At 38.3% G+C, this 12,610-nt stretch overlaps 2 protein-coding genes across 3 annotated transcripts in view; one reads left to right on the forward strand and one right to left on the reverse strand.

Moving 5' to 3' along the window:
- Positions 1–9,847, forward strand: part of LOC124453564 (low-density lipoprotein receptor-related protein 1-like) — a 30,470-nt gene extending 20,623 nt beyond the window's left edge. Inside the window, exons 37-57 of one of the 2 annotated variants that reach the window (XM_047004346.1) lie at positions 38–402; positions 487–781; positions 849–1,310; positions 1,644–1,782; positions 1,850–2,049; positions 2,135–2,260; positions 2,996–3,238; positions 3,741–3,998; positions 4,077–4,268; positions 4,348–4,582; positions 4,692–5,104; positions 5,791–5,895; positions 6,219–6,291; positions 6,433–6,537; positions 6,786–6,890; positions 7,340–7,444; positions 7,829–7,933; positions 8,008–8,075; positions 8,352–8,442; positions 8,518–8,611; positions 9,064–9,847. In XM_047004346.1, the coding sequence (XP_046860302.1) occupies positions 38–402; positions 487–781; positions 849–1,310; positions 1,644–1,782; positions 1,850–2,049; positions 2,135–2,260; positions 2,996–3,238; positions 3,741–3,998; positions 4,077–4,268; positions 4,348–4,582; positions 4,692–5,104; positions 5,791–5,895; positions 6,219–6,291; positions 6,433–6,537; positions 6,786–6,890; positions 7,340–7,444; positions 7,829–7,933; positions 8,008–8,075; positions 8,352–8,442; positions 8,518–8,611; positions 9,064–9,333 (4,049 nt within the window). In that variant the 3' untranslated portion in view covers positions 9,334–9,847. The remainder of the gene's footprint in view (positions 1–37; positions 403–486; positions 782–848; positions 1,311–1,643; positions 1,783–1,849; positions 2,050–2,134; positions 2,261–2,995; positions 3,239–3,740; positions 3,999–4,076; positions 4,269–4,347; positions 4,583–4,691; positions 5,105–5,790; positions 5,896–6,218; positions 6,292–6,432; positions 6,538–6,785; positions 6,891–7,339; positions 7,445–7,828; positions 7,934–8,007; positions 8,076–8,351; positions 8,443–8,517; positions 8,612–9,063) is intronic. The other variant, XM_047004347.1, reaches the window with a different exon arrangement.
- Positions 9,639–12,400, reverse strand: LOC124453567. The gene is made up of 3 exons (XM_047004350.1): positions 12,116–12,400; positions 11,402–11,661; positions 9,639–11,331 (listed from the first exon to the last, which is right to left on the reverse strand). The coding sequence occupies exons 1-3, from the start codon at positions 12,157–12,159 to the stop codon at positions 9,899–9,901; spliced, it is 1,737 nt and encodes a 578-aa protein (XP_046860306.1). The 5' UTR covers positions 12,160–12,400; the 3' UTR covers positions 9,639–9,898.
- Positions 12,401–12,610: the final 210 nt, after the last annotated feature.

Here is a 12,610-nt window from a genome sequence, read left to right on the forward strand (position 1 = left end):
TTTTCAAGCAATAAGGAATATTGATTTTCTTTTTCAGGGTATTTGTTCTTCACCGACTGGGAATTTCATGCAATATTTCGTGTTGGGATGAATGGAAAAGGTCTTATTAAACTTATCGAAGAGAAAGTTATTTGGCCGAACGGCATAACCATTGATTACATAACCAAGGAGTTGTTCTGGGTTGACGCTCGGTTGGACGTCATTGAATATTCTGATATCAATGGTAACAATCGAAAGATCGTTCCTCTAACCGAAGTATTACACCCATTCGCAGTGACATTGTTTGAAGGACATATATATTGGACTGACTGGATGACTAGAGGTGTGCATAAAGCGGAGAAATGGACTGGCAAGAATCACAAAGTTTTAAGAAATACAACCAGTAAACCCATGGACATTCAGGTACTTTAGTTGTTAATGATGGTGGTGTGTGTACGATTGACGTCAGAAACGTGTCACCTAAACCCATATCTTCTTACCATGTAGGTTTTTCATCCCTTAAGGCAACCATCTCTTTCATCTAAATGTCCGACGAAGAAGGATGAGGTTTGTGAAGGACTGTGTCTTCTTTCTCCCGGTGGCGGCTACGAGTGCGCATGCTCCGAAGATTCCATCCTACTCGAGAACAATCGCTCGTGTTTGTATAATTGTGATAGAAAAATGGAGTTTGCATGTAGAACGAATTTAAAATGTATATTCAAGCAATGGTTGTGCGATGGTGACGATGATTGTGGTGATGGTTCAGATGAAAGCGACTGCCCTGAGACAAACTGTACTTCTGGTTAGTCTGCTATCATTACATTATGTTTTTATGGCCCTCGTCAAACACTTACTCTTCCATATTGTAGGTGAGTTTGCGTGTGATAATGGCCTGTGTACGTCTGTCTATTATAAATGCGATGGAGACGATGACTGTGGCGATAACTCTGACGAGAAAGATTGTCGGTTGCTAGATTGTCCTGCCTCCAAGTTTCGTTGCGATAACTATCAATGTGTCGAGAAAAAATCCGTCTGTGATGGACGGTTAAACTGTTTCGATGGCAGCGATGAGAAGAATTGTTCTCTCGGTTCGACTCGTCCAACATGCCTCCATCACGAGTTTCGATGCAACTCATATGACCTTTGCCTTCCGCATTTCCTCATGTGTAATGGCATCAACGATTGTCCCGATGGAAGTGACGAAGGGATGTGTAGGAATGTGACGTGTGCACCTGGGACATTTAAATGTTACCCCAAATGTGTTAATGAATCCTGGGTTTGCGATGGTGATGTTGATTGTCCTGACGGTTCTGACGAAAAAAATTGCTCAGGTAGCTTTTTGGTAAAATATGTTATATTATGTAAATCATGTTATAGTAATAAACATAATATTGTGTGAAATATAGTATGTTTATTACTATATGGTGAGATACAGTCACGACAGTATGGAAAAATACATAATGTTTATTGCTACATGTTGCAATACATTATAATTGTTACAATTTGGTGAAATACATTTGTATTACTATATGGTGGAATACATTATAGTCATAAAAATATGGAAGAATACATTCCATTTAATAAAATAATTGCAATATGGTGGAATAGGCCAGCGCATTAACGTTGTCGAATCATTCAGTGCTCAATGAACATTTTGTTTTTAGCATGTCCTGCGAACAGGTTTCAATGTGCAAACAAGAGATGCATTCCACAGGAATGGTTATGTGATCTCAACAATGATTGTAATGACGGCAGTGACGAAGTGAACTGTACATACCCTCTGTGCAAGACTTCAGATTTCAGGTCGAATTTTTTCTGAGATGTCATGTATTTCAACGTCGATGACTACATAGGGAATTGATGTTTATAGGTGTCGCGCTAGTAAAAGTTGCATCAGCACGTCTTGGGTCTGCGATGGCAACAAAGATTGTAACGATGGCTCGGACGAGGAGAATTGTACGTTAAATTGTACACGGAAAGAGTTCAAGTGTCGTAGCAGTGGTTATTGTATACACAAAGAATGGCGCTGTGATGGTCAAATTGATTGTAAAGATTCATCCGATGAGATCGGTAAAAGAAAATGAGTTGGCTATATCAGCTTTCGTAATTTAGTGTACTTTCAAACAAGTGTCTCTCAAATTTCATGATTTTACAGGTTGTAATAAAATCTGTTCTACAAATCAGTTCCGATGTGATAATGAATTGTGTATCGATAAATATTCCATATGTGATGGTATAAACGACTGTGGAGATAGTTCGGACGAAAACAAAACTTTATGCGGTAAGTAGAATAGTTAGCTCCCTTCTCCTCCATCCATCATGGACCTAAATACACGATGCTTTGCCTTCATGGATTATTTTATGGACCCTAGGCAGACTACTTTTATGTTTTTGTTCTTTTACGAGAAATTTCAAACAAATTAGTGTATTTACGTGGTAATGGTTTCTAAAAGTTGATGTAGCAAACGCAAAACGTTGGTTTTGCAATTTACTAGGCCCAGCTCCTTACCTGATTTACTAGGCCCAGCTCCTTACCTGATTTACTAGGCCCAGCTCCTTACCTGATTTACTAGGCCCAGTTCCTTACCTGATTTACTAGGCCCAGTTCTTTACCCGATTTACTAGTCCCAGTTCCTTGCCTGATTTACTTGACCCAGTTCCTTACCTGGTTTACTTGACCCAGTTCCTTACCTGATTAAGTAGGCCCAGTTACTTACCTGATTTACTTGACCCAGTTCCTTACCTGATTTACTTGACCCAGTTCCTTACCTGATTTACTTGACCCAGTTCCTTACCTGATTTACTAGGCCCAGTTCCTTACCTGATTTAGTAGGCCCAGTTACTTACCTGATTTACTTGACCCAGTTCCTTACCTGATTTACTTGACCCAGTTCCTTACCTGATTTACTAGGCCCAGTTCCTTACCTGATTTACGAGGCCCAGTTCCTTACCTGATTGGGAAATGGGATGATATAGTTTACATTGAGATGTATAAATGTTAACGATTCATTCACAGATCAACACTCCTGTTCTCTGTATCAATCACGCTGCAAGAATTCACCAATCTGTATACCAACATACAAAGAGTGCGATGGAGAGAGGGACTGTCCTGACGATAGCGACGAAATTCATTGTAAGAACGAACGTCCTTGCAATTCACACGAAATAAAATGCTCAAATAGCTCAATATGTGTCAATATTTCTTCACGATGTGATCAAAAACGAGACTGCCCCGACGCTTCTGACGAAGAAAAATGCAGTAAGTAATTTTGTCTTATAACTTTTAAGCCAACAGCGCACGCTGGTGACGTAAAAATAAATACGTATAATCCCATGTATAGGATAAAAACTCGCCAAGGAATATAAACGTCATGAAGTCACGTCATATGACGTCACGTCACTCGCATTAATTAGATGAATTGTGCAGCTTGGGTTGGTTCATTTGTTGTACACTTTAAAACCCGAGTGAAGTCACATTTAGTATAATGTAATATTTTCTGTACATAAATGTGATCAATTGTGGAGTGTTCAATTTTGTGCCTTCTTCACGAACCTTGTTCAAAGGAAATCTTCCTCATGTGTGGTAATGGTGTGCTCACAGCTTTTTTCATCTCTGTATTATCAGAGTTGACGGAGTAAGATGATTGTACCTGTAGAAGATCACAGTCTAGTGGCCCAAAGCTCGTCAAAAAAATTATAACCTTAGTAAACGAGTACTTTATGTTACGACTTCACCTAACCGCGTTTCGTCCCTATTTAAGGTGGGAGTTGTTCCAATCCAGTTCTTGGATCTTGTCAACACGAATGCATCAATGTGAAATTCGGATATTACTGCTCATGCGCACTTGGTTTTAAAATCTCCGAGAGGAACCCGCATGAATGCGAAGATGTCGACGAGTGCAAAATTTTTGGAAAATGCAGTCAAAAATGTTTGAATTTTATTGGTGGATTCAAGTGTTCGTGTTTTGAGGGATATCAGTTAAGTCGCAGCAAGGATGTTCCTGTTTGCAAAATACAAGGTACTTAACAATAGGACAGCGAAATCTATCTTGTATATCTCCCTTAACTACAATAGTATTTCCTATTTTTCACCACAGGCCCTTCACCGTCCATCTTCGTTCCGACTAACGACGGCATACGGCAATATGGTCCGAATGGAGACGGCGGTCACAACATAATTTCTACTGACGCCAAAATCAAGGATGTGGACTTTTATGTCAGTGAAAATTCTACCGCCATCTTGTGGCTAGATGACAAGACACATACAATCTACATCTCTATCTACGAAGGTTTACACTCAAATCCTTTTCTTCCAGGCCTATGCAGCCTGTTAATTTGTTAAAGCTTCTTGATTTTTACGTTATTCAGGTGTGAAAAGGCGTAAAAGAAGGAATGCGGAACATTTTCAAACAATTGTTAAGTCAAATGGAAAGCCTCAAACGTTTGCCGTTGATTGGATGGGTGGTAATATCTTCTGGATAGAGGCAAATCCCTCTCGTTATACTATTAATGTCAAACCGTTATTCCGGGACGGACGTCGTGTTCTTTTCCACATTGAACCGTTTGACAAACCGAATCATCTCGTGTTGTATCCTGAAAAACGGTAATGTGGCTATGTGAAAAAAAATTTGTGTGTTTAGTCAACTTCTTCAGTCTATTCTGCCTCTTTTTTCAATAAAATTTTATTATTGACAAGTACAATTAATTAATAGGAAGGTCTTCTGGTCTGATATTGGTCTTGTACCCAAGATTGAAATGGCCAATTTTGACGGAACCCAACGTACAGCTCTCGTGAATTCCGAACTCGATTTTCCAACTGGTTTAGCTATAGATGTCCTCACTGACCGTCTTTATTGGTGTGATATGAAAGAAAACGAAGTGGAGGCGATACTTACAAATGGAAGGGATCGACGTGTCGTTCTCAATTCACGAATGTTGAGAGAAGACTTTTCAGAGCCTTATTCCATTGATGTGTTTGAAGATTTTCTTTACATCGTTACAAGGAAGGGTGTGATTGTAAAATGGAATAAATTTGGTCTTGGTCGTCCACTCAAATTGTTTGAGATATCTGTACAACTGGCTCATATCAGGATTTATCACAAAATAAGACATGCGCATTCAAATGGTAAGGAATGATGACTAAAGCTCTGTTGCACGAGGCCTAAACATCGCTATCCATTCAATAGTGAGTTTATAACGGATTAATAAGTGGTTTGTACTTTTTTACGACATTGAAACTTTGCCATCTTGTAAGGTTTTTCTTTATTTCTCGCCCAGTTGCGTCTGCAGTTTTTTTTTCCACTGACATTTTTGAATCAAACTTCTATCTATATTCTATCTATATGTTTCATAAATCCGACCCCAACTATCCTATCCTATCCTATCCGTTGCTTAATTTAGCCTAAATAGATTCTTATTTCAATTTTCTTTTGAGCAACTTTCAGTTACCAAGGTTCATGGCTTTTCCAAGTTTGAATGTAGTTGAAAGATATTTGTCAATATCACGTTAATTTAAAGAATATCGTAAATGAATAACGTTAATTTAAAGAATATCGTTACATATGTACCTTTAACAGCAGTGAGTGAGAATTTATAACTGGTGATAAGTTAATTTAAGTTTTTGCTTACTGTCAAATATTTTCATCCTTATTTTCCCCTTTGTGTATATCTCAAGCACTTAACATTCGTCTATGTTCATGCAATTCAACCTATTTTCTGTCTTTTGTTTTTTTCTTAACTAGCAAGAGCCAATAGCCTACCAATTGAATATATCGTTTGCTGTCTTCTTTATTTAAATCTCTATTTGTTTAGGTACTCAGTGCAACGCCAAGACATGCAGTCATATTTGTTTACCTAGCGATTTCGGTCCCTTATGTTTATGCCCTGATGGTAAAGTTGATCAAAAGATTTGTATTGGTAGGTCGCTTTTTCCTCCCTGAATATTTCCATTTCCCTCCGTAAAGCGCAAAATTTTATAACAGCAAAACTTTGTAGAAAAGTGCATGCGTTCAAGTTGGTCATGTGATAAACATGTGTAAACTAGCGTGCCCAAACATGCGTAAAAATAAAGTAGCCAATACACAACCATAGACATTACACCCTGGTCCTTTAGACTATAGCTTCTGATAGGTTTACATTTTATTGTTGATTCAAATTAATAGACAAAAAGCAGTGTTTTTTGAAGCTTCGGACTATCCTAGTCATTCTCTTGCAGCTTCATCAATATTCTCATTTCTTAGGGAACAATGCATCCTGTGTTGGTTATTGCGTTCGTGGTGAATGTCAAATAATCGATGGTAGACCTTTTTGCAGGTTAGCTTGTCTTTTCATTTTTTTGACAGCAATATGGCCGCGGTTTGCGCCATCTTACTTTTTTCATATTGCTGATTAGATAGCTGCAAAGATTAGGTTATGTAAACGTAGTTTTTTCAAGATTGCCTTTTCATGCTTTAGATGTCCAGAAGGCGTTACGGGCTCAAAATGTGAAAAATCATGCAAATATCACAAGTGTGAAAACAATGGCACTTGCTATATCAAGGATGAACGACTACAGTGTCGGTATGAGTCTAGTTGGCATTACTCAGATTTGTCGTATTTCATTCACATCATCACGTATGGGAAGTGGCCAATTGTGCATTTTCTTCAACATCTGCTGCTAGGGTGATAAAAATCCCTAAAAGTTGTTATATATCTTGCCAGCACTTTCATGACAAGCTCGTTCTTGCCTTGTTATTTTTTTTGTATAGTATGTGTCCAATATATTGCACTGTACTTCTGTTCATTGTTAAGGTCTTTTTTTACCCTAGATGTCTTGCGGGAACAACTGGGGATAGATGTCAGTTATCGTGCAATCAGGATCATTGTGCGAATAATGGCTCGTGTTTTATCGAAAATCAAAGTTTAAAGTGCCGGTGAGTAAAAGCAGCATCTTCGTGAAATGACGTGGGTATTACGCCCATCCTCCCCTCTCCCCATTCTTCTCTTCCATCCCTGTCATTGGTACAATAAAACCGGTCGGTCAATCTGACCGAATGACAAAATCACAAACATTGGCGAAGTATACAAAGCTAGAAATAACGTTCAGAAAACTGTGGCCAGAATGCAATATCTTATTCATGTTATTAGAATAAGTAGGGTTTTGCTTTCAATTGACTACATCTAGTAACCACACCCTTTTTCAGTCAATTTGATTCCCTCCTTGTGGTGACGGCCTCAAGTCGTACAAAATTCACTTCATTTATTTCCTTGGTGCTTTCAAATCTAAATGTATCGTAAATCGCACATTTCCAATTCTCTAGTTGTCAAGAAGGAATATATTGCACTGTACTTCTGTTCATTGTTAAAGTCTTTTTTACCCTAGATGTCTTGGGGGAACAACTGGGGATAGATGTCAGTTATCGTGCAATCAGGATTATTGTGCGAATAATGGCTCGTGTTTTATCGAAAATCAAAGTTTAAAGTGCCGGTGAGTAAAAGCAGCATCTTCGTGAAATGACGTGGGTATTACGCCCATCCTCCCCTCTCCCCATTCTTCTCTTCCATCCCTGTTATTGGTACAATAAAACCGGTCGGTCAATCTGACCGAATGACAAAATCACAAACATTGGCGAAGTATACAAAGCTAGAAATAACGTTCAGAAAACTGTGGCCAGAATGCAATATCTTATTCATGTTATTAGAATAGCTAGGGTTTCGCTTTCAATTGACTACATCTAGTAACCACACCCTTTTTCAGTCAATTTGATTCCCTCCTTGTGGTGACGGCCTCAAGTACAAAATTCACTTCATTTATTTCCTTGGTGCTTTCAAATCTAAATGTATCGTAAATCGCACATTTCCAATTCTCTAGTTGTCAAGAAGGAACAGCTGGCGATCGTTGCCATTTGACGTGTTTAGATCACAAATGTAGCAACAACGGCACGTGTGTGATTCGTGATGGGACCATTCTATGCAGGTGCGGTGTACTTAAATCTAGATCGCATCACATGAGGACGAATCGGATGAAAAATTTAAAATTTTATGTTTCAGATGTGAGGACAACGAAATTCATGCGGATTGTGTTGACGTTCATGCAAGATTCAGCAGTTCTGACGAAAGTGAGATATTTTTGAGCGAAGTTTTGATCGTTGTATTATTTAAGATGATTAATATCACTTCACGAGAGATTTTGTAGTTTACTATTTCAGCGAAGAAAAAGACAAACGCTATAGTTGTGTTTGTTTTACATATGGAACGTGGAGTGAAAGTTATTTGGCAACCTCAACCCTTAAAAATGTCGTTTTTGTAGCTACGATGCGCTGTTTCTTGAAATAAAATATCCTTAACTTGCTCTCTGCGACTTTTTATAATTGCCATCAATTTTTTGTATTTAGCCAAACTTCTTCAAATTACCATTCCATGTGCAGTTGCCTTGCTCGTGTTGATTGTAATTTTAAGCATTTTATGTCGTCGTTGGCGAAGAACGTAAGTCGACGGAAATTTTCTCTGAAAATCATATATTCACGCGTCATGTATAACTTACGTGATTTTCTATCATAGATCTAGCAAGTTTACTCCGTTATCACCTTCTGAAGATGATGACGAGGAATATGGTGAACCTGGTAGGCGACAGTTTGTCATAAATGACAATGAAGTAAGTATGAAAACCAGATTATCGCCTTTTATCCATCACGATCCTTGTCTATCCGTTGAAAATAAACCTTCCAGGTAATGAGTTCCGTCGTATATTTCATAAGTTTATGAAATAGCAATGAACTTTAAAAGTCCCAGTCTTTTCCTTCAAGATGACCGAATCTTCTCCAAATCGCCGTTGCGCTTGTCTTCGCAACCGTTACTTTGTATTGGAATTTATGCACGAAGTTTTTGAAATATTCGGAATTTGAGGACGTCGCCTATACGCGTGCAACCATTATAACGAATTTTTACTTGAAATCCTTCATGATTCCCTTCTTGCAGGATACTTACCTATGATTTTGTCGTTAAGAATATGTTGGCAAGAGGAGCAAAATGAATATTGAACTTAAAAATTCAATTCTACTTTCTTGCAGATAGCTAAGCTACCTACGGTTTTAACATTTTTTGCAGGTGAATTTTGCCAACCCGGTGTACAATTCTCTGTTCCTCGAGGGTCCTTCCAGAGATGATTATACGGAAGTCAGTCGTCAACTTATCTTTGAAGATGACGATAACGCGGTGGATTTCTCCAATCCAATGTACGACTCGTATTATGGATCAAATGAAGAAGTCGATGTGTTCCTACCTAGGAAAAAAAATCCGGAAACTGCATCGAGCGTTGAGTCGTACGGAAGCCGTGATTCGTTGAATGAAAGCATGCAGAGACTCGTTCAAGAATGACTTCAAGTAACGATGGGCTCTTGTGAATCTCGATGAGGCTTTAACCAACAAAAAAACACGTAATCGTCAAATAGAACAGTTTGTCATATATCAAGTTAGTTTTAAAAGTGAACAAGGCTCAATGCCACCAAAAAAACGGCATGGAATGTTATTCCTCAAATTAAAGTAAGTCATACCGATGTGTCCCCACATGATTACTCCTCCCCATCATAAAAATCACTCGTGCTGATAGCTAGCATAGCTACGCACAAACCATGTCTAATATGGGGTAGAGAGAGAGAAAGAAGAATTTTTGGGACACCCTGTAGAAAAGATCGATCAGTTGTCAATTTAAATAGCACCTATAGCTCTACGTATTTTTATCATATCAACCCGCGTTTGTCATTGAGATTATTTTTACATATGTGCAATGATTTGTAAAACAAAGCTTACGTATCGTGCCATGACGATATGTTCAGTGTTGATTTCAGTTTGAGGAGTTTTGTTCTTAAATAAAGTTTATGTTCCTATAAAATATTACGCCTTATTAATGATTTCGAAATTTAGCAAATACTCGTGAACGTTTTCATTCAGTTATGTCCGGAATTGTAAATGGTACGTCTTTGAAAACGGTACAAGCACTAACTTTTCTTTCCCACATTATCTTGTCAATGGTGGAAGTGTAGTTGATGTTGTCTGACCTCATACCGCTGGATTGATTTAACTCCTCGATGTTTGCAGACTTGTGATTTTTCTTTTTTTTGTTGAAACGAAAACTTCGAAATCCTGCCTGTTTCTTGCTGTTATCTTCCCTTGCGCTTTCCTCGCGTGTAAGTTTTCGTCGAATTGTTGCAGAGAAGGAACGAATGACGCCATTGTCACCCGAGGATATCCCAATGGTCGATGAAAGGTGCTCGCGATCTGCCTTTCCCAATCCGTTTAATGTATTGCTTCCTGCCTTCTCATTGGACGAAGGTAGAATTAAGCTTATTGGTCGTTCATTTGGGTCACGAATTTGACTATTTACCAGTCTTGTATTTTTTACTGTCTTGTGTTTACTGTCTTGTATTCTTAATGGAACGTGAATATGTTGCTGGCGTTTAACAGCGTTTTCGTCAAATTGTTCAATGCCACGTTTCTTCTTTTCTTCGTTGTATTGCTCGTGAGAAAACTGTTGACGAGGATCTATGAAATCGTTCTTATCTTCGCTCACTGGTCTAACGTTGATTGTAGTGTTAGTAATGCTACATGAGACATCGATGTTTTTCTCTAGCTTCTTCACCTGGTCTTCGTGAGCCTCATTCGCCATTTGCGCTTTTCCTGTCGTCTTGGTGGTACAATCTGGGAGTTCAAAACTTTGAGAAATTGAATCAAGTTCCTTTTCTTCTTTGAAGGTACCATTGCAAAATGAATTTTTTCTTGTTACAGCTTCTTCGGAACGAGGGAAATTGCTTGGCCAGCGCGTGATTTCCATATTTGATAAAGGAAATTCTTGCTTTTCTACTTTTTCTGCGATTTCAATACGTCCGGCAATCTTTGGCAATCCATCCACCCGTTCTCTCGCTGAAATGCTCATTCCATCTTTGGCTAATTTGATCAAGTCTTCAAATGAGCCGTCTGTTGCATCATGCTTCTCCTGATGAATGGAAAAAAGGGTAGAGTTGCTCATTTGAGTATTTGATTCATCGACTGCCTTTTCATTGTTTAATACATCGCATTGTGCAACGTTTGACCTGCCATCGGTCAGTTCCCCGGCGTTTATTTCGTGGCTCGATGAACCCAAACCAGAATCCACATCACTTTCATTCGAAACTGTTTTTCTATTTCTACCTTTGACGTGTTTGCTTTGTCCATCCTGTATCGTTTCATTATTTTCTTCATTTAATTCTCTTCGGTTTTCCTTCGATTTGTCGACGGTGTACGTGACAAAATCAGTCACTCGGTGTATCTCGCATATATGAGTACTTACGTGACTGATGTGTTGCGTGTTCTCATGGTACGTTTGCTGTTTTGTGTGCACTAAAACGAAAAACGACATATTGACAGTGAAAAGGTTATCGGAGGCAATCTTTTACGAATAGATTCTTACCTTCAGGATATACGTCAGGTGTTGGAATGGTAAAAACAACATTAGTTTGTCCCTCTTCAACACTATTTTCCCTTTTTGAGTTCCCGGAGCCTTTAAAAATCCTCGAAACTTTGCCGGAGATCTGTTTACGTTTATCTGCTTCCTTATTTGTACCTACTTGCGAGGTAAAGCGGACGTTTTTTTCATGCTTTTTCGCAAGACGTTCTGAAAATGAACCCTCTAAATCCTTTGACTGCCTTGACCGCTCATCGTTGCGTTTTCTGAAAAAAGTAAAAATGGAATGACGAGGAAACTATTATGCTGAAAAATGTGTTAACGGTACCATACCTGATGAAATACCACGCAGTAAATACAATGAAAATAAGAACCAATGCAGACAAAGCTGTGAGGCCAGTGAAGATAAATTTAAAGGCAACGTGTGCTTTATCGTACGCACGAAAACTCTTAATAAATTTTTCAAAAATCATTTGGCACTCACTACGTCATGCTACTTTATGTTCTGTTGGTAATTGATGACATCATTAATGACAAATGAGACCAAATTGAATGACTAATACTTCCATATGTGCTAGTTTCTATATCCAATATTCTTAAAGCATATTTAATATTCGTCGACGCACTACTTAATTCTTTATCACGATATCTTTGCATCGACGAGCAGGATGGATGTTTAACTTTCATGTCATTTTCTTTATAAGCAGCTTAATACTATACCTTGATCTGTTAGCCCAGAACCTCGACCATGCTTTGAACAACATTAGGAATTGTTGTGTTGTTGAAATGTCGAATATTCTGTATTGTATTTGTTTTCATAAATATAAAGTTTGCAAACAGATTCTCAAAGCATCCTTTCTTCACTGTCGGATATCCCTCGAATTTCTGCTGTTGCCTTTTATTTCTAGAAGCCTGGACTGTCGGAAGAACATCTACTTCTTTGAAAAAGTCTTTCCACTCATGAAGTAATCTCCGAGTCAAGTGTTTCATTTATCTGTTCAGGCTGAACTTATTGTTATGATAATGAGCATATTTTTGAATAAAATTAGCATGTCTGCAAGCAGGCAACAAACAGCATCTTCGATAATCCGTAGACAAGCAAAGCGCTTATTAATGAATTCGATGTATAAGATTTGTGTACTTTACCAATTGATCGATATTTTTTCAAACAAAAAATGCGTGTATTAGATTAAGTTCCAGTCCCATAAGCACAAA

This window comes from Xenia sp. Carnegie-2017, unplaced genomic scaffold (assembly GCF_021976095.1).
Source record: "Xenia sp. Carnegie-2017 unplaced genomic scaffold, XeniaSp_v1 HiC_scaffold_25, whole genome shotgun sequence".
Taxonomy (NCBI): domain Eukaryota; kingdom Metazoa; phylum Cnidaria; class Anthozoa; order Malacalcyonacea; family Xeniidae; genus Xenia; species Xenia sp. Carnegie-2017.

Coding starts and splice junctions, on each gene's coding strand:
- LOC124453567 (XM_047004350.1), bottom strand. CDS start 12,159: ATGTTGTTCAAAGCATGGTCGAGGTTCTGGGCTAACAGATCAAG. Junction 11,662..12,115: donor TTCTGGGCTAACAGATCAAG/GTATAGTATTAA, acceptor TACTTTTTTCAG/AAAACGCAACGATGAGCGGT. Junction 11,332..11,401: donor ACCTGACGTATATCCTGAAG/GTAAGAATCTAT, acceptor TTTTCGTTTTAG/TGCACACAAAACAGCAAACG.